Consider the following 22,362-nt stretch of genomic DNA (forward strand, 5'->3'; position numbering starts at 1 on the left):
AAGCAGTGGTATCAACGCAGAGTACTCTATTTTGCAAACGTGATGGTAAATTTTAATTATATATTTTTTATCATTGAAATTATATTTATGTGCTAAGGTATTCTATTACTAAAAAGCGTGCACAGAGTTTAGAACACCATCGCTCAAATAATGGACTATATAATTCATTGGAGGACTTATTACAAGTTAAGGGTATAAATAACAAATGTCTATACAAGTTCTACAAGTCGATCATATATGATAAAAAAAAGAGTCCAAGAAAGATCACACGAGGCTTAGTCCTAACACCAAAACCTATTAACCAGAAGGTACAAGAAATCATACTTAATTTTCAAATTGTAATATTGCATTATAAATATTATTAATAACTTTTCTCTCTAATCCATGTGTGATTAATTTTGTCTATATGAAATATTGCAGGATGTTAATACAGTATTAGGCATATACATAGGATCAGATATGATAAGTTGGACATTGTTAAATCGCGATTGCGAAGTATTACAATGGAATTATAAGTGCTTTCCACAAAATAGGGTCAAGGAAAAAATTCATTCTTTACTTCAAATAGTAAGTATCACAAAAATATAAACACAATTATAGTATTATTATATAATTATAATTTAATAAAAAAGCCAATTGTTTAAAGATTTTTAATTGATTATCAATTGTAGAATGAAGATTCGAAATTGTCAACTATCTATTTTTATTTTTTTAGACATTATCAATAGCTGCTAATTTACCAAAAGCTGATCGATATATACTGCAGGAGATTGTTAGTAATATGGGCTATCACAAGGACCGGCCGCTTTATCAAGCTTATGTACAAGACTCTGTGATAACCGGTATCATTTTGTCATACCTGGCAACATCAAATAGCAAATTTAACAGTATGAAAATTATTTCCTACATGGACAATTATATTAATACTAGAATGATTAAAATTCATGATAGTTATTGAAGAAAGAAGAAAAAATAGTTTCTTTCTTTTTATAAAGCAAAAAAATTAATTGCTGAATAATAAGATAATAATTAAGGAGATAAACTATTTTTTTAAATGAGACTTAAAAGGTTTTTAGTTGCAACTATGATTGCATAAAAGAAATAATCGTTTTTATCATTCTAGTATTAGTAACATTATACATTTCAAAAAAAAGATACATAAAAATATTATTATAAATCTTTCAGGTACCGCAGAATTTATAATAAATAATGTCTTTATACTGCGCCAGCGTATTTTACCAAAAATCTATGGACTCATAGTTGGTAACGAAGCTATAGCTACAAAATATGTGATGGAAAAATTACTGCAAGAGAGCGATAGATTAATGGAAACCAAAGAACGCCTGCCTAATGTATTAATAAAGACAGAATTAAGAAACATGTATAACGCGCAAAGTCCTGCCTATCAAGAGCAAATTAGTTGGTCTTTATTGATAGCATTAGCTTTTTTAGAATTAGTTGTACATCAAAGAACTGATATGATCATTCGTGGTGACATGTAAAAGAGAAGAGAGTCTATTACTTATTGTTATCTAATAATGTCAAGAAGAGAATATTAATATTATCGATGAATTTATTTTGCAAATTGATATATATAATTGTTAACAGCTAATAAAAAGGATATTTTTTGTAATTTTTAATCTGAGCAGAAAAGGTAAATCAGAAATTAGCGGTTAAATTTCCTTGTAATCAAAGAATAGATATGTCACAAGACACGTTATCTTAATTAACACTTCAAGTTGTCATCTAATATACGTTTGATATAAATATAAATAGATAACACACAAAAGGATCTTTTCAAAGATATTTATATATTTCTAAATTTTTCAATATGTGTACGCGAATAGATTTATCTAATTCTAAAATTTTAAGTCTCTTCTAGGTGATAAAAGCAATTGGTAATTCTCGTAATAGTCAACTCTCATAATGATCAAATCTCGTAACACTCACTCGCGTATTTTGTGAAAATAATTATTTATGAAATTGCGAGAGAATTGAGAATGTGTAAGCCTGAGAGAATTACCAATAATAATAATGATAATAACAAATACAATAGACTGATAGACTCTTTCTGTACAGGTCCATTCATTTATTATATCCACGATTTATTATGCTATCTATTTATATATCAGATGTGTATTGTGATTGTGCTCGTTGCTCGAATACAAACTCGTATTCGTTTATTTTATATGAGATTTTGTATAGCGCATCGCGCAGCATTTGCGACAAAAATAGAATTATTCAGGCGATGTTTGCAAAATGATCGAGCGAATATACGAGAGTAAGACGATGAGCGGTGGCTGCCTCGCGGATACGATATGAGAAGCTTCTTGATGAAGTGTAATATACATCTTCATATATTCTGTACATATATTTTGTACAAAATTTTCTTTCATACTGAAATGCATGATACTCGAATCATGTGAGATACAGTTATATTTAAACGCTGCTGTTTATAATTGAACAGTGATACTATGTGTAAAAAAGAAAAACTTGTGTACAAAAATGGTGATCAAGTGTAAAGGGAAAGACACCAAATCTTTATTTTTCATTGTATGTATCTGAGACTTGACTTTGGTTTACAACCGCGCTTAGGCTCCATCACGAAAATACGTACATGAACGTATCCGAGTTAAGCTTATACGCGACGAGACATGTCCATGTAAGGGTATCGCAGAAAAAATTTGGAAGCTGTTTAGAGCTAAATGAATCGTGAAGTCTGAGATGTGTGTGTGTATGTGTGTGTGTGTGCGCGCATGTGCGTGTGTGTGTGTGTATGAACAATAGACTGCAAGAGAATGGCCATAAAAAAGATTGTGACACTACCTAATTTAGGAGACTCCGTTTGTTTTAATAAACAGAACACGCGCACTATAATTTTTAAAACAGCGTCCAATTTTCTACGACATCCTATGTATGAAAAAATAATAATTACATCAGCTGTATGTATGAATAAGATTATTCGACAAGATTATTAATCCTGACTTTTCGATATGGCTGCGCGTGCCAAATCAGTATGTGTTATTTTGCACGTACAGAGATATGTATTTACCACCAGAAATTTACTTTCAATCTTTTTCCAATTTCTTATCGAGCAGAAAATTAAACGTTATAAAAAACATATTTAGTTATAGAATATCTATAAGAAATATTAGCATAATAAATAATAATTTAAATTAAATCTAAATTAAGATTTAAATAAAATTCAAATTATATTGATTCTAACGAGTGATTAATTATAGACGAGAATATATCTGTTTGTGAAGACGTTATCATTTACACGCGAATCAATCTGTGACGATCAGAAATGATCTACAATCGAATGAGGAGCGTGATTAGCTGTTAAGTATCGTTAAATTCCAGGCATGTAAAAATGAGCGCGGGTATCTCTACTTTTTAGTTATCGATTGCCTTTTTGCTCCATATAACGCATAATTATTACAAGCATTGGAAGTGTCTCTGTGGCGAGAGATTTACTTCATATAAATGAATTTTATATTATTAAAAAAGAGAAGAAAAAAGACGCATGGACGACATGTGATCGCGCATCTTACAGATTTATATTACAAAGCGTGCGCAAGTACTCCGTTTAATTTATCCTTTGTCCTTCGATTATATATATGTCTGGGTTATATCTATGTATTATACGTAGATAAACTTGTGCTGCATTCACAGAGCATACATAAAATCTTTAGTAAAATCTATTTACCTCTCGATATATATTAACAAATTATATATGGACATACATTTGCATTGTATCATACAATAAATAATCGATCCGTCTGCATTGCATTTGGCTCTCAATTACTTTGAATCGCATCGCCACCAGATTGTAACACAATTTATATAATTAAAATGATACCCGATCAGACCAGCTGGAAACGAGTGTCGACATATATACTGATTTTATTATGTATATATATATATATATATATATATATATATATATATATATATATATATATATAAGGTATATACACTATATACCTTAACAACTGTATATATTATATACTATATATACACACACATGCAGAATGTCTCATATAAGTAGAATACAATCCGGAAATTTTTTTTTGCCAAAGGAAAAAGCTTACATTTTGACAAAGAATACAATAGTATCGATCTGTATCCTATCTATATGAAAACACTCTATATATATGTGCATCTTTCATTATACAATACTATAACACATTGCGAAACGAGGGGCATTAAGTACGTACATTACTAATTCGTATAATTTACATTTACAACACTCTGTTATAACTAAAAACGTCCCTATTGCATGCATATGTATAAAATCAATTCAGTTTAAATATACAGTTCGGGGAAGGGTCGCATCTCAAATGATATTATCCGATAATATAAGGTACAAGAAATTTTGGATAATAACGATAGATCCAAAAGTTCGATAAAAAAAAATTCTATACGAAATATTGTTGCGTAAAATGAGTCTACTTCAATTATTCCGCATTTAAAAAGAAAATTACGCATCTATATGCGGATTTCTTTTTTTATCGTTTCTTCTTCTCTGAAGATATAAGAATTTTTAACATGTTGGATATTAGATATATTATTGAACGGGTTACAAAATATAGAAAACACTTAACAATTTTACTGTTTTAAACGATACGTATAACTTAACAAAAAACAAGATTAATTTTTTCTCATATCACTAACGGAACACAAAGAGACCATTCTGATGTTATATCCGCTATATATAATATGTCACGCTTCGAGCAATATGTGTATGCACACATTTCATGTAAGACTAATTATATATTCTAAGTTTATTCAACATTTACAATACAATCAAAAAGATTTCTCTTTATCATGCTTTGGTTCGAAGATATAATCGGACATAAAACTGGGACACGCAACAAAAGAGAGACATATATATACTTCTGAACGTTCTTGAACGTTCCAATTTCCCGTAACTCTTTCCTTTCGTTCTGTTCCAACTGCACATAACGTCTGCAACGCGATAAATTATGCCATTTCTAAAGAAATTTAGAGAAGTATATAATTTTTTCTTGCAATAAAATAGTAATATTATCGGTATTCAAGTGTGAGGAAAAGAAAGTGCAGTATGTGAATCAAGAACGAAGAAAGTGTCGGTATTTTAACAAAATGAGTGATTATTCTAAAGAAAGAGAGATAAAATATATAAGACTACCACAAGATACTTTCAATCATACAAGCGTTCTTAGACGATGATACCGGACGATTGTCGGCACGCAATCGAGTTTAAGACTCGTATTGCTTCTCTTAGTATTAGCATTAAAGCATGTAACTTGAGAATTAATTGAAGGATTATTTTGTCAGATTTTTCTGGAGCCACGTTTAGGACTAAATTCGTATAATTTATCTGCCATGCACGTATTCATGAAAATAATACAATTTAAAAATCACAGGGGCAATAAAGTTATTAAAATGTAACATTTTAGAACTCGGGTGTACATCGGGGAAGAATTCATATCAGCTATACGATGAGAGAAAGAATATTAGAGTAGAAAGAAGAAAAAATAATCGCAAGCTCAATTGCTCTTTGAAATTGGTCCGATGCAAAGTGCATTGCGTTACGTGCACAATAACATTGATAATACATAATTGCTACATCTAATAAATCAAATATATTAAAGAAATATTTCGTTGCACATAAGGAAAAATTTAAATTAAACGTATAAAAGAAATGAGTGTTACTGGCACTTAATTAGCCAGTTATAAATATAGTTACCGCGATCAGTTTATCGATTCTCTGATCTTTGATACGTGCTACTTGGTCGGAAACATTTCTCTATTATGTCACATGTCATTTTGGACTAGAATTGCAATTTAGCGGGTTGGCTGAGTCAAGCGCTTCGAATCATTGCAAATACAACGGAAGAGAGAGTTTCGAGTCATTTCAAATATTATTTAAAATTGAAAACTCTTGAAATGATTTTGATAAACAGCAACTACAAAGTTTCATTTTAAGAAGTTTCTTGAGATATTCATATTTGTATTATGTTTGTTAAAAGTTTTAAAAATTGTAAATGGATACAGCACACGCGAAATATTATTTAAATTTGAGATCTAAAATAAGATTATACTCTCTGCATAATATTTTTTATGACAATGACAATGATAATTTAATTATAATAATTCATAAATGCAAATAAAAGATGTGCTTGTTCAAACATTGATACATAATTCATGTTCCGTTCAATATCCAAGAATGTCCAGATTTCCTTCAGATTTTTTTTTTAATTTTAAGAAGAGTTATTAAAACAAGAGAAAATTCTTTTCAAGATATAGTCAAGATTAATCAAAAATCCTATTTTCAATAATATTCAAAATAACTCGAAATTCTATATTGCTTCAATTGCTTGAAGACTGATAAGACGGAAAATTGAATGCCCATTGCTGGATGTAGCACATGTGAATACATAACTAACACATTGCTGGTTTAATGATAAAATATTGAAATAATTTCTGACACAAATTTATTATCATATGCGTACCAAATTGATTCATATATTGATTATAAAGAAATAATGTAAGTAATTTTTAACTTAAATGAAAATAATGGAATTGTGGCCAAAATTATAAATTATATATAATAAGAAAAATTATAGAGAAAACATATATATTCACACAAATTTAATAAGATATTTTAATTATTTTATCCAGCAGTGTAAATCGCGGATATATAACGAAATCTATATCTTTGATTCTTCATAGATCTTTCCCTCTTTGAAAGTAAAAAGGCGAAGATCCAGTGTGTGGCACCGTAAGGCATACTACTGTTACAATATTTATCCATAGGACATATTTCGATATATTGCATTATCTTTAATGACAATAACATGAATTATACAACTATCGAAGAGTGTAAACTATTGATATAATAGCAACATAAATTAACAAATTACTGGTTCGATCGTCACACGCGCATATCCACATCCACATTCGCATGAACAACAACACGCAACATATAAGACAAATCACATGATAGATACATACAGCATAATGTGAATTGGACAGACTCTCTACTAATTTTTGATGCTTTACATTTAATTCATTAAATGTAAGCTAACACAAGTAAGTACTTATGCGTATCAAGTTTATTCAATATGCGATTTTTTTTTTTTTTTTGCGATACGTCTAGAGTTCCTCGTATCCAACGATAATCAAGTCACTTTTACTAATCCATTTAAATCTTTGTCGCACTTACAAGATACGTTGGTTTAGTCATTTAAAATAAATTCACCAGTTTGATGTATCGTGAATTCGATAACAATTACGATATTCTTTTATTCATCTTGTAGAAAAAACTACAAGAAAGGGAATGAAACACTCAGTCGAAAATAATATCACAGCCTGGAGATACAATGGAAGACTAAAGATGCTGACGTTACAAAGAAAAAAAAAAACTTTAATTGTTAAAGTGTAAATTTTTTCCAGATCATTGATGTCTAGTCAAATTCATTTAACTCGTTTAACTATTCTCTTGAGAATAATTCTCAATTAAATTGTTTAGAAAAAAAGTTTTTGTATACGAAAAAAGAAAGAAATACAACAGTGCAAGACGTCGTAAGTGCCATAAACAAAGAGTAATTGATAACACAATTATTATTAATAATTCCTATGTTACCTTCTCTCTATTTCACTCTCATAATAGTCTCCCCTTTCTCCCTCACACGATTGTGATATTATTTAAAAAGCTCTGTCGCTTCATTGAGTTTCTCAGTCACAGTAGTAAATATACGATTTACCATAATAAAACGTATCTTTCCTTTTTTCTATTTTTCTTGATCGAGCGTAATTGTCACAAGAAGAATTGTGACGATAGCAGGATCATAAAAAAGTGACTAGCATTCGCAACTCTTGTTCGTACAATAATCGAATCATTTTTCGACTGGACTCTTATAATGATGATAGACGTATATCATACATGTATAACGTGTATATCATATACATACGTAGTAAAAATAAGTTGACGGATTCTCATATAATCGATCCTCCAGTTACCATGATTTTTAACAGCAAAACACATTGAATTTAACGCTTGACTTAAACGCGTGCTTATCTTATTCACGACAAAATTCACATAATCTTTAGCAAATAATGGCATTTACGTTAATATATGTAAGTAAAAAGCAATTAGAGAATCTTATCTCTTTTCTCTCTTATTTTTGCATTTACATCTGTATTATTGTAAAAGAAAGTGTATCTTTTATATCGTATACATGTTCAAATGTATACTGTTTTGCATTGCTGTATCCGCGCATTTAAGTCAATCTTAAGGCTCGCTAGTCTTCCTATGCATTTAATGAAAGTGTTTTATATTCGAAATAGAATGCGTTTTGTAAGATTCTGGCGTTTATTAATTTTTACCCATAAAAAAGCGGATATATAAATCAGTACCCTTTTCACCGATTTTTTACGTCTGTAGTATTATAGAAGTTTTTAAATACTATAAAAATGTCAGACGTAATTAATACGCGTTTTTTTTTACTTTAAAAAAGCTTAATCTGCAATTTAGAAAATAATTGATATTTTCTTGAATAGAAAAACTATTCATCGGATATACTGCATGTTAATTTAATCATAAATAATTATATATAAAATTGCAATAAATTCTAAATGTCTTGTTTTCAACATAAAATACATATTCATATGTATAATAAAATAATTCATATAAAACTCATAAATTTATAGAAAAAAAGATAAAAAAAATAAAAATAGTATTGTGGATTAAATGTTGCGCTTAAAAATAATTTTACTATACAAATATGTGCATTTATGTGCGATGTTTGTTTGTGTATATGTACGTATTTATTTCACAAAGAGAGTGCGTGTTAATTGGAAATTATAAATAAAATCTTGATTGTCTAACCTGATATTTTTTATTAAGATATTATGTTATTAAATAGATGTATCAAAGGATATTATTTTTATTAAGTTTAATAGTGGCAATGTTACTTTCATTATATTCGAAAAGGAGTGATATGCATATATAGGTATCTCATAAAAACTTTACAAGATTTATGTCACTATACGATCATTATGGTCGTTTTTTTTGTAATCCACCTTTGCCAGAGAAAAGAAGAATATATTAGAAGAGCATTCAATTTCGAATATTCTAGACTCTTGGTGGCTTATTAAACATAGCTGCCGTATTTGTTTAAAAAATGGATAATGCGAAGAAATATACGCGACGTGTGTATGCTTAGATTGAATACATCGAGATAAATTGTTAAGTCATTCCCAGGATAAGAATATTAATATAATAATTAATAGCGTACTAATAATACTGTCCTAGATCTCAAAGTATTATATTCCAATCTTTCACCGAGACTATAATAAATGGAGATATTCATTTCGCAAACGATCGAGCACGTAATAGAATGCACTAACATACCCTTTTTTTGATCTAGTACAGTCTTAGAGAATAATTATTAAATACCATTGTTATTGTTTATACATAGTCGAGCAGCCTATAGTTTTGTTCAATGTGTGTCGTAGGTATAAACTTGGTAACTATCGTCGACGAATCTTAATATCGGTATACGTCTAAAGTGTACAGTCATACGAAACAGTTGACCTTCTCGAGACGATACTCGAAATACACGGGATGAGATTCAAAAGTAGGTGGTACAAGTTCTCTTTTGTGCACGTTATACATTATATACTGTACGAAAGTGTTGCGTCCTTTAGTACAGCAGCGCGTCGATATATCTCTGCCGGAGACAATTCATCGAATGTCGGAGATGTTGGTTTTGCTGCCGAATATTTTGACTAGCTGATCTTCATAATCGTCAATATTACGTTTCATAAGTTCCATACACGGGCCGAGCAAACGCTCGAAAGCTTCAACGTCCAAGACTGTAAGTAATGATTTGAATAAATAAAATAATTACTTTAGACAAGAACGAAATATTTGCGTGAATCGATTTAAAAATCGATTAAAGTTTGATATAAATAGAAGATTTTAAAACGATGTTAAATGATGCAGAAATATCGCAGCTATCTCTCTCTTTCGATATCTAATAATAATAATATATTACTGTAAATATCAATATTCGTAACTGTGTCATTGGCGCAATGTTATTGATTACCTATCAATCTTAAAGTCGTGGGCGATAACGAAATAGACTTACATGCCAGTTTGATGTCCCCTACAGCGTAGGCCGAAGCGGCGCGTGGTTTATGCGTTACGAGTGCCAACTCGCCTAAATAACCGCCAGCCGGAACACGATTAATCTGCGCGATATTAAAGGTACTGGGTTAGGTAAGGACAGAATTTTCTTGGCGCTCATCGTAGTCGTAATAGGATCGTTTCGCGGAGAACTGAATTAACGTATAATATAAATGCGCACCTCAATTTCACGGCCGTTCTCGCCGAGTATAGTAATCCTGACGACGCCGTCCTCAACGAAATACATCCCGTCCGCGGTATCACCCTGCCTGATTATCTGCTCGCCATCGGAATATTGTTTCGGTACAAGGGCATCCGCTAAATTCATACGTTCGTAAGCCTGAAAAAGGATTTTCATATTTAATATCGTACGAGTATGGTATAAGAAGTGCCACTTCAAAGATTATTTTTTTCTCTTTTATTATTGTATTTCAATTTCGTCCGATTAAAGTAAAACAAGAAATAGAAGAAGACACATAGTAATTTATAAATTTATTTGATCTCGAAATATGAAAAAAAAAAGAAGAACTCAAGAGTTATTTAAGATTTTACAACGCAAACATAATCGATAAAAAAAAAAACGATTGTAGAAAAGCTGCGTAATAACACTTACCTCGAGAGATTTCAACATCGGCACTTTATTAATAAGAGTCTCGTACATTTTACGCTTCTTGTACGCGGATTTAAGGAGAATGCGTCGGAAAGTCTGTCTGTCCATAGCCCAGAGTGTGCCGAGCGTAATGGCCTTGACGGTGGCTGCTCTGGGCATATTGTACAGAAGGGCTAGTTCTCCGAAAGCGCCGCGATTATCGTAAGTGTGAATACGATTATCCGTCATCGTGGCGGGATCTTTCACGTAAACGTCAAATTTTCCCCTGAAACACAAAACGCCAGATCGTTAGAGACGATCGGAAATGAAAGAAAGAATTGTAAAGAGCGATTCGAAATTTCTCTGTCTTATTTGAATAATTTCAAATTGAGATAAAACGAACAATTAAATAATAAAATTATTGATTAAACGTTTGTTCGAATATTTTCAGCTCTAAGTAAAAACATCACAATCGATCGTATGCATCTCTCATCTTGGTTCATTGGAGCTTCTCGCTGAAGGGAGAAGCCTATCGATACGTTAACTGTAATATATAAAGAAAAAGTATTATACCTCTCGATCACATAAAAGTTATCACCATCGTCGCCCTGTCGGATAATAAATTCTCCCGGTTGAACGGTTTTTTCGAACATCGCGTCAAGTACGTCCGCCATTTGTTCCTGTAAAAGTAATTTTTATAATATTATACATATATAAATACACTTTAGATATTATCGTCCGCGATTTAAAATATATCGATTTTAAAATTGCAAATACGAAATCGCGGGAATATTACAACAATAATGTACATGCCTCTACATAAATAAATGCATTTATATAAGTATTACGAAAAAATTTCACGCATTTAGCTTAATAAAATTTAGTTGATCGATTCTTAAACGATGATTTTTCTCTTGACGAAAATTTTTAGATAAATCTCTTTTTCTCGCGACTTTTTAATACGCGATGTCAAGTAGAACTCGATATAATTTAGTCTTGAATATAAGTATAAGTTTTGAATAAAGTATCCATATTAAAATATATTAAAATGAAATATATATTGAGATTAAATAAAGATATATAACTCGTATAACATGTTCAATTTTAATCTAATAACCAAGTGACCTCTGTACTATTTTATTTGGCTCGAACGTAAATCGCCGATGAAAGGAATAATTATCTCATACTATGTGCGAATCGTCTCTCGTCGGCGAAACCAATTGCTCTTAATAAGAGATTATTCGTGGATTTCTTGGTATTTCGCCGAGCTGGCGCGAATATCCGAGCCGCTGTTATATCTATTCCTGTTTGCGATCACGGCTGATGAAAGCGCAGATGTTTAACTTACCTCGTCTAGAGCGCGAAACAGAAGTATATTCTTGACGCTCTCGCTGAGCCTTTGTCGCTGCTCGTCGCTCTTTGGATGGACCATCTGAAATCAATGAACCAGATATAAAGGCAAAGTTAAGCTTAGATAAAACGCAACTAAGACGAAAGTGCTAAATCTATTCTTAAAGTGCCAGTACAATCGAGAGACATCTTCCTTTCTCATCTGCTTAAGATTTTTCTTCCTTAACGGATAATGAAAGAGAGAAAACGTACTTCAATGTAATACATATAAATTAATAAATAAAACTTATGCATATGTATGATGTTTTCTTTCTCAAAGACTGTTTAAAGTCATTGTCAGTGTTTCTCTCTCGGAGCTTAATTAACTTACGAGAGAGAAGCATGAATGATTATCTAATAAATATATTTATATTTATTATATTATTTTATATTATTATTTTATATTATTATTATTTTATATTATAATTATTGCTGTGTCGATATATTATATTTGCTCGTTCAGCGTCCCACGTTTTCTATTCTTTAAATAATTCTTGATCTTTTGAAAATTATATTTTACAAGATTTTATAAGTGACAGAGAGAGAGAGAGAGAGAGAGAGAGAGAGAGAGAGAGAGAGAGAGAGAGAGTGCAATTCTCTCTAAAAGCCGCAACGCGAGCAAATTCGATATTTCAATTTTAGAGATATTGCTCTTTACGTTGGACTTGGTATGGTGAACTTTGACATCTCCCACGCTATCCACTCAACGTAACTTCGAAAATAGTAAGTACATCATGTTTGTCAAGTTTGAAGGACTGTCAAGCGATGTACGCAGTATCGAGCCTTTAGCGAAATTATTGAAAATACATCAAGTAAGTTATATAAAACATGTAAATCACACGCGACGAAGCCTTAATTATTTTATAGCCATAAACTGCTAAACACATTATAAAATTATGCGTCACGTGTCACATGACGATCGCATCGCGAATTGAGAAATTGGAGACAATAACGGCAGAAAGTTCAAAATTACATTATCTTCTCTGCGTGCACACTTTAGTATTATGTGCCTCTACAGCATCTCTATTTACTTTAATATCTAGAACGAGACATATTTAATCCTTATAATCACTATAAATTTTTTATGCGTAGAAAAACAGCATTTCAGTTAAAAGGGGAGAGCTACTTATCCGCTTTTGTTCTCAAAAGACATTGAAAATATTACGTTACATCGTTTGTTTACAATTGAAAATTTTATCCTCACTTATATAGCGGGTTTTTATATTAAAATTAATTACTTTTAAGACTTTGCGCACTTTATTCTCTTCGCGACAGCGACTTATGCCGCTTCTCGCTCGGGAGTATAACGCATGGTAATCAGTCTCTCTACAAACGGGCAAGTTCTTTGTTTCGTTATCGTCGCAATTGTTACACATAAAAGCGATCAATTTTGCAGGGAACCGTTACTCTCTCTCTCTCTCTCTCTCTTTCTAGCTCTCCGTTCCTATTACATATCCCATCTGCGGGCATTGTGCGGCTTGTATCGCCCACGATTAAAGACCTTATTGTAGAGACCGATCAGCCGTTTAGTTCACTTTGCTACCTGTAAAGCTGTTATTTCGCCGCACACATTCGATGCATTATCTTCTCGAGCACGTACCAGGATATCCCGTTACATTTCAACGATTCAACGAGAAAGATTCTGCGGCCGGAATTTAAAATCGATTCTTCCACGAGAACGTCGAGAGAGATCGGCGTTTTTTCTTTGCAACCGAGCTTCGAGTAAAAATTCTATTAGAATTTTGAAGAAAATTAGTTTCTTGCAGAAATATAAATTCAGCTTCATGTATGGGTTTTCTCTCTGCGTCGCTCGAAGATTATTGGAAACATGCCTCGATATTATCGCCGAGGATCGATTTCAAACTCTCCTGGTCGAAGAACCTACCTAAAAAAAAAAAAAAAAATTAATAAATAAATAATACAGGAGCCTGATGTTTATATAAGTAAAACGCAGTTGAGAGAAGATTGCGTAGTATAATTTGTAGAGTTTCATCGTAGTTTTTTTAAAAAGACGCAAGTGCCCCAGTTTCTTTCTACCTGTTGTCCTGGTCTCGTTGTAGCATATGTAGGGAGAAAATATGATCGGTCGGCCTAGCAGCCTAGAGGAGAAAAAAAAAAGAGAGAGAGATCGCCGATTTTCCTCTTCGTGTAACCAGAGCCACCACGGGATGCCGATAATCGGATTCACCGGGCTGCTTTGTGAAAATATTCTTTCTCTCTCTCTCTCTCTTTCTCTTGTCCAACCCGACCTATCGCGGCTACCCCTCGCAGACCTTACTCTCTCTAACACATACACACACATGTATACACGCCCCTTTCTCCCTCATTCACGGGCACGCGCTCATATGCATGGACGTACGCGATGATACACACACATACACACGTATCTATATACGTATGTATATGTAAATCACATCCGTCCAGGTTATCGAACACGCGGCCTGACGTCACAAAGGTACATCGCCGGCCTCGCATCGTCGAGCAAAGTAACTCTCTTCGCTCGCGTTTCGTCACTCACGCGGCAGCAAGCCGAGAGACAGAGAGAGCGACAGAGAAAGAGAATATGCTGCGATGCTTTAATAGACTACGATATATTATATACTTCTATACCTCCCTATATATATATATACGCAGACATATAAGCACGATGTATGACGATGTTTCGTAACGAGACTCTATTTTCTGCCGCTACCGAAAAAAAAAAAAAAAAAAGAACTGCCTCCCCGTCGAAGACGAAGCCATTCTCGGTGTGAAATATGAGCGAGCAATATATGCAATGTGTTAATATGTATGCATAAATATATTTTGAAAGATCATCATCTACATCTACGAAAATGATTAACACAAATATAATTGACCTTGTTCAAGCGAGGAGGAAGTAGCCGAGTAATGAATTTACATTAGAGACACATTTTGATTTTAATTGCTTGTTTCTTCGCTTACTTCCCATTATATCGTGTTGGTTTTTTTTTTTACGTATAATGCATTTTTTATAGCGGCGATACGCTTCAGCGGTACACCACGTACTTCCACGTGTTTTCGCCGATTATGTACTTTGGCGAATCGATCTTCGATTCGGCAGATCGGGTGCTTTAAATATCGTGCCGTAAGCATAAAAATCGTGTAAATTGAAAACATGCATATCGCTTCCTCATCATTTTATTTCGCTTACAAAGCACTTCCTCAGAGCAAACAATTTTCGCTTCCTCGAAAGCTTCCAGCTTTTAGAGGAAACTTTGTCGTGTTAAAAGGTTTAGCCCGATATGTCGAAATTTGCGCAAGTTAAAGGATACACAGATAATTTTTTTCAAAAATTCAAAATTTCATGAAAAATGAAACCTTTCATCGATTCTCATCGAGTTCAATGTCATCCTTTAATGAAACTCTATTCATGTTAAAAGATTTACACCAATATCTCGAAATTTGTGGAAGTTAAAGCCTGCACCGACATTTTTGAAAAAATTCAAAATTTTATAAAAAATGAACCCTTTCACCGATCCTCACCAAATTCAAATATCAATCATCCTTTAATGATATTCATTTGAAAAAAATTTAATCCGATATTTCAAAAATTCGCGGAAGTTAGTTTGCTTGCACAAACATTCCATATCACGTGATTTTTTTTGAAACATTCTGAATACATTGGCATAGAAAACAGGAAAAAAGAAAAATTTGTCACGAAAACAAAGCTTCCTCTATCAGAAAGCAAAACATGTACTCGTCAGAAAGCTGAAAGAATATATCGGTCATTATGATATCCGATCAACGGAAGATTCCTTGATACGGCGACATGACATATCGAGAACGCGCGCCTCTTATTGAGAAAAGAAACGCTGTTTTCAAATAAACGCTATCAAGACAATAGAACGAATTGATCAGATTCAACTTGATCAATTCGACAATTATATTGAGAAAATGTGTCACGATATAGACATGTGATTTTTGTTATTCAGTTCAACTTCCATAATCTTGTTCACAGCCGCTGACGCGTAAGGTCGTTTTATTTTATTTTATTTTTTTTTCTTTCTTAAAAGATACAAGACGCGAGACGTCAAATCTTCGCAAAGGATGTCTCATTAGTTCGCCTCATTATCGAGAACGTGACCGATAGATCGTGAAACGGTATAACAACAGTATGACACACCACCTTAAAGCCGTCATCTTCCTCGTCCTCCTCGGGATTGTACGTCTCCGCGAAAACGCTCTTCCTTCTGGAAGCGAATCGGCCGACTGGTGGCTCTAAAATGCAAAAAAGAGACATATTTCAAACTGAATAAAAATTATATAATTACGAATTGGACATAATTTGCAGTGAATAATGTTGCCGCCGAGAAAGAAAGGAAAAGAGTTCCCAAAAAAGTAAAAAAAAAAAAAATAAATAAATAAATAAATAAAATTATCAGCAACTCAATTATGTAAAATGCAAAAGGTTACGCGTTGGCTCGTTTTAGTTCCCGCAGCCGCGGCAAAATCTGGTCTCCGGTAATTATGAGAGAGAAATAAATTGCAGCTTTAACATTTAAGAGTTCTCGGCATTAGCATTTTAAGTGGTGTCGCACGCAGAAATCGTGTTTCTTTCTGTGAACTTTACCGTAAGTTCGCCGTGAGATTTGCATCCTCGGCCTCGTCGATGCACTCGCGACCCCTCGGCAAATTTCACTAATATCGATTTCTTTTCTCGTCTTTTTGTTTTCATACAAAATAACTTCACGATATCTATTATTATTCTTTCGTTTCAAAATTCACTATATTCGCGGATACATTGAACGCAATATCGTATCATCTTCCTTTAAGAGATTCCTCTCGAGAAGGATTTTATTCCATCTTTCCTCATCTTAATTACAAGAGATATACAGGGTGGCCCCGAACGTTCCAGCCAGATTTTGAGATCTTATAGGAAATTTAATTCTGAACAAAAAATTTCCTATAAACATAGATCGAAAAATGCTTTCTTAAGAAGTTATCGCTCGAAAACCTCTGAAATCGTGATTATTTTACACATTTTTCCAAATATCATAGAAAATGTGCGTCTTTTAACAAAAAGTACCGAAACAAAAGTTGTAGAAAATTAAATTATCTTTCAAATGAGATCAAAATGATTGTTGTACGTTCCATAGATTTTGATATAACCAGTGTCAAATGTACAAAAAGTGCTTTTGTTACTTATTGTTAGATCGATTAAAGTTGAATCAGGAGGAAATCCGTAAAGCGACTAGATCGGTCATTACTCGATGCCGAAAGTGTATTGGAGCTTGGGGTGGACATTTCGAGAACTGTTAATTTTTTCACGTCTTTATTCATTTTCTATTATTACATGCTATTTTAGTTTAAAAAAATTTATTTTATTTTCATAAAAGAAAAATTTTTATCTTTTTATTTTTATTGTTTTTTTTTCAAGAAATTTATTAAATTTCATTTTCTTTTCACCTTTTGCTCTTCCTTTGCATCAGAGATTTTTGAGCGATAACTTCTTAAGGAAGCATTTTTTCGATCCATGTTTATATAGGAAATCTTTTGTTCAGAATTAAATTTCCTATAAGTTCTCAAAATCTGGCTGGAACGTTCGGGGCCACCCTGTATATTTCCGTTGTCATATATAATACAAAAATCTCCCTTATATTAGGGACTCAAAATTGTAATTCTACACGAAGACAAATTGAAAAAAAAGAAAAAAAAACGATCGAGTTTGCTCGTAAATCCGTGAATTCCACATCTGTCAAACGTGACGATTTTTTTTTAAGGAGTTATTAAAATTATATATATATATATTTTTTTTTGCTGTGTTTCTCGAGTTATTGTGATAAATTTTTGCATTTTCAAAATCGATTCTCTTGGAATATTGTAATATATATAATGAATTTCTTTCCTTACAATATACTTTCCAAGAGAATCGATTTTGAAAATGCAAAAATTTATCACAATAACTCGAGAAACACAGCCAAAAAAAAAATATATATATATATAATTTTAATAATTCCTTAAAAAAAAAATCGTCACGTTTGACAGATGTGGAATTCACGGATTTACGAGCAAGCTCGATCGATTTTTTCGATCGTTTATTTCTCCTTCGGAGATAAACGAAGTTGAATGTCGGGAAAGCAATTATCCGGTCTCCTATACGGATAATGAGACATGTGGTATAGTGTTCGCACCTTTATCATCCAGCGGCTCGATGACGGAGAGCGACATTTGGCCCGCGGAGGAAAGGAAGACGCACACAGAAGAGAGAGAGAGAGAGAGAGAGAGAGAGAGACGAACACGCAAGGGAGAGACTTTTGCCCTTCTCCCGATGTATATCAATGTGTATAACACGCTTACGCACACTTTTCGACACTTGTGACACCGAGAAACAAGTTTATATCGATGCGGGGAGCGATATCCCGTATCTGCTTACGAATGACTCACGCGCATACAATTTATTACAGTAATCACGCGGGGGATGAAATATCGATGCGGCGCGAGAAATAAATATCTCTGAAACACACACCCATGTATAAGAGATAAACAATTTTTCGCGACAATGCGCACACAATGTAATCATATTTCTCTTGATTCCTTACGACATTTCTCGCCCTTTCCCCATTCTACATCAGCGTATAAGACATTACATCGAACGATTAAACGATCAATCGAGATGCGTCAGCAAGCTTTGAAAGAAACTCGCGACTGGAGCAAATACTTCGGGAGAGGAAAGTGACATTTACGTGATATCGCATCTTTTACCGATCTTACGTTTTCTCCGAGAGAAGGCGAAAAGGGAAGATGATAAACGCGAGAAGAGCGTGGCTGAAGAAAGAAGAAAAAAAAAAAAAGGAAGAAGAAAGAAATCGAAATCGCGCCGGTTATACTGGAGACGGATGACAGATGAGACACGCGCTCGTGTTATGCCGGTTAAACGCTGGACCAAACTGTCGAAACTACCGCGCATCCGAGAATCTCGCCCCGCGACAGCGCCTGACAGCGGAAAATAGCGAGACTTTTCCCAAATCGCGCGCAGGGGAAAAGTCCGGCGAGATCGGAGCCAAAGTGTTACCGTCTGGATCTTTAACCGACGTACCACCGAGTACGTACCGTCTTCGCGCGTATATATATCTCTCTCTCTCTCTCTCCAATAGACGAGATTCCTCGGGCGCGTCTCGAGGCACAGAGAGACTGTTCTCGCCCTGCCCTGACACTCCGATAATATCTTCAGCTATTTAGGGGGAAGGAAGATGGCGGGGTGTCTGGTAAACCACGTGAGAGTGAGGCCTGGAGGGATTCTGATCGATTATCGGCTTCAATCCGTCAAAAACCGAGAAATGCGTCTATCAAACGTGACAGTTCAATTGGGAATAACTTATTAATACAACCACAATTTTCTTATCAGCGATTTATTATAAATCGTTCGGATGACTTCGTTAAGCTCACGATCAAATAACATGACGAAGAAATTTATATTTGAGAGAGAGAGAGAGAGAGAAGGCAATGCCTATTTTCATTTTCCTAATCAATGATGCGTGATAATTCAATATAAAAAAAAAAACAAAAAAAAAATTTTTTTTTTTTCGTATAAAACTGTATTAAGCATGCCTTCCCTTCGTCTAATCGACAGACAAGGGGATTCTAATAATAACTAAAAAAAAAAAAAAAAAAAAAAAATTAATCTTACGATCGAGTCTCTCTGAGATTTAAGAGGTACATTCTTTCCTCGAAGTAAAAAAGAAAAAAAAATCGAGAATTAAATTAAACCTCGGAGAAAGAGTAAAAGAGCAATATCATTTCCCCGAGATAGAGATAGCAGGATATCCGGATTAGAGAAAGAGAAACAAGAGGGAGGGAAAAAAAGAGATATCCGTAGTTTGCTTCCCCCCCCCCCTCCCCCCATCCTCCCCCTCCTCTCCACCATCATCACCGGACTCGGAGACCCGAAGTCGAAGCTGTGTGCGAATAGATACATGTAATATATGTAATACGTGTAATATCGTGAATATGAATATCCCTCGACCGTTATCATTCGCCATCCGTGAATGACGTCGGTTGTTCGTAATTAAGTAGTATGTCCCTGCGTTTGTTCAAACGTTTGACGGATTGTCAAACGGATTGTCTCGTTCCCAACTTCGCTTCTACCGATAACGATCGGCGCTAATTGTCCTACGTATTACAATGAGTATTTATTTTGACACGCTGATAATTGTTATAAGCTCGGTAGCTCAACAGCGGCAAAATCTAGCCGTCTCTAGATTCTAGACGATCGACTAATACGCGCTTATCGTAAGAACGAAAATGTCTCACGTTGATAAGGGCAAAAAAAAAAAAATTGAGATCGTCGTCGTATGATTATCGTTAAATTTATTAATTACTGTATTTAACGTCGCTTATCCTTATCCTTATCTGTCTCAAATTAATTTTTGTTTTCACTTTTGTTTATAATATATACATAAATAGGCCTTCCCGTATATCATGCTGAATACAATAAATGAATGAATGAGGATAAATAAATAAAAATAAATATAATAAATAGATAAAAATAAATAATTATCGGAGGGGAAAGAAAAAAAGACGAGGATGGAGCGAATAGCGGATATTGTTCCTTGTCATTAAATTATTATCCATCGCTGTCTCCGATATACTACACGGTTCGTATATCGCTAAATTACTGGTGTATATTCCACCGGCTTTATAATCGTGTATTATATATACGTGATCCGGAAATAAAACGCGAATATCTCGCTAACTACTCGATGAAAAGTCGATCGACGTCGGCGGAGAGAATCGACGTGAGAACCCACGTTCGCCACGAGCTTGTAACATAATCGATATCGATCTCTCAAGCCGAGCTTTCGACGAGCTCTCGGGGCCTGACTTTGCCAACGTCGATTGACGCTAATGACAATCAGTTAGCCGTGACTATCCATCGCTCTCTATGCCAGTGCTATAATCGCAGATTCTCCATCTCCTTCGCGTATATCGGAAAAAAAAAAAAGAGATGGAGAATCCGCAATCGGTCACCTACGACGATAGTTGACCTTTAAATTCGACGAGGACGCTTCTACGTCCCTGCTCCAATTATCTTTTTCCAACACGACGACTTGTCAATTTGAGATTTAATTATATCAATAATCTTTAATGTCAAATGTAAAAAGTTGAACCGTGATTCGAATCCATCAGCTACGACGAAAATCGAGAGATGGGGAAGAGAGACGTATGGGAAAAATCGGGGAGATCTCGCCTTCGAGACTCACCCTCGTCGTCAACGGACTCGTCCGGCGTCGACGTGCAGGTCTGGCCGTCCGGCTGGATCAGCTGCGTCCGCCTTGCGTCGCGTAGCCGGGTAAAGAAGTCCACGGCGTAGTCGATGATGTCGCCCGGCTGCTCAAGCAGATAGCTGATCGTGAACTCGAGCAGAACGTCGCGCAGATCGTCCGGCACCGTGATCTTGCCTACGTTACGTTGACAGCTCATATTGGCGCCTCACCGATTCTATCCTCGATCCTCCTCCTCTTCGTGAAACCTTATCGAGCCTTCACGCTCCTCTTCGAACGCCTCGGCTCCTCCGAAGCGCTGTCGCGCGACGCCAATCGTCCACGGCTAACGCACGTCGCGTCGATTGCCGGGATCAGGTGTTTGAAACGTCAAAGGATCTTCCGCGTACCTTCGGCGCGCTGTCGACCCGCTTGGCTGTTCGCCTCTCTTTCGTCGCCGGCCTCCTCCTCTCGTGCACCGACAAGATCCCGTTGCCTGTTCGCCGACGAAGCTCCCCGGCCGCTTCCCGGTGCCGCGCGCTTACTCACCGCACGACGGGGTGAGGGAGGGACGGGGGGGCGGGGCGGGGCGGGAGGGCTACCTGCCTGCCGAGACGACGCTGCGCACAGTCGCGCGGAACATACGACAAGGAACCGATCGCGGTCGCTAAGATGGCGACTGATAACATCCGCGTCGTGTAGCGCTGCGGGCTGCGGCTGCGGGTCGAGTGAAGCCGTGAAGTTTCAGTCGAATTCGGCCTCGGTCGTCGAGTTCGATTCGAGTGTCAATCGATGATAGGCTATGTTCGTTCCAATCGCCGACCTTTTCAATTTCTCTTTCCCTTTCGAAGAATAAAAAAGAAGAAAATGTAAATAGAATTATTTGAATTAATATATTTCTCTAAAAAAAAAAGAGAAAAATTACATCAAAAATTATATCGAGGTTTTTTTGTTCACGAAATTATATCTCGCACATATTTTAA

General features: G+C 34.6%; 2 protein-coding genes across 6 annotated transcripts; one reads left to right on the forward strand and one right to left on the reverse strand.

The window, feature by feature from the left end:
* Positions 1-86: 86 nt before the first annotated feature.
* Positions 87-3,818, forward strand: LOC138933603 (transcription elongation factor, mitochondrial; the record flags this gene model as incomplete). Its single annotated transcript, XM_070296426.1, has 4 exons — positions 87-308; positions 421-567; positions 716-887; positions 1,186-3,818. Coding segments are annotated over 4 exons (858 nt in total), but the record flags the coding sequence as incomplete, so codon positions are not given.
* On the reverse strand, positions 3,459-22,231 carry Pka-r2 (cAMP-dependent protein kinase type II regulatory subunit). Of its 5 annotated transcripts, none has more exons than XM_070296447.1 (9): positions 19,192-19,320; positions 18,311-18,632; positions 16,303-16,397; positions 12,118-12,201; positions 11,343-11,449; positions 10,794-11,055; positions 10,362-10,520; positions 10,143-10,245; positions 3,459-9,867 (listed from the first exon to the last, which is right to left on the reverse strand). In XM_070296447.1, the coding sequence occupies exons 2-9, from the start codon at positions 18,345-18,347 to the stop codon at positions 9,737-9,739; spliced, it is 978 nt and encodes a 325-aa protein (XP_070152548.1). In that variant the 5' UTR covers positions 18,348-18,632; positions 19,192-19,320; the 3' UTR covers positions 3,459-9,736. The 5 variants fall into 5 exon arrangements, with proteins under 5 accessions (XP_070152548.1, XP_070152547.1, XP_070152544.1 ...); XM_070296446.1 differs by having other exon boundaries at positions 18,719-19,320; XM_070296443.1 differs by lacking the exons at positions 18,311-18,632; positions 19,192-19,320 and adding an exon at positions 21,380-22,231.
* Positions 22,232-22,362: the final 131 nt, after the last annotated feature.

This window comes from Polyergus mexicanus, unplaced genomic scaffold (assembly GCF_030449975.1).
Source record: "Polyergus mexicanus isolate NDT 795.1 unplaced genomic scaffold, iyPolMexi1.0 SCAF_5, whole genome shotgun sequence".
In the NCBI taxonomy this organism is placed as follows: domain Eukaryota; kingdom Metazoa; phylum Arthropoda; class Insecta; order Hymenoptera; family Formicidae; genus Polyergus; species Polyergus mexicanus.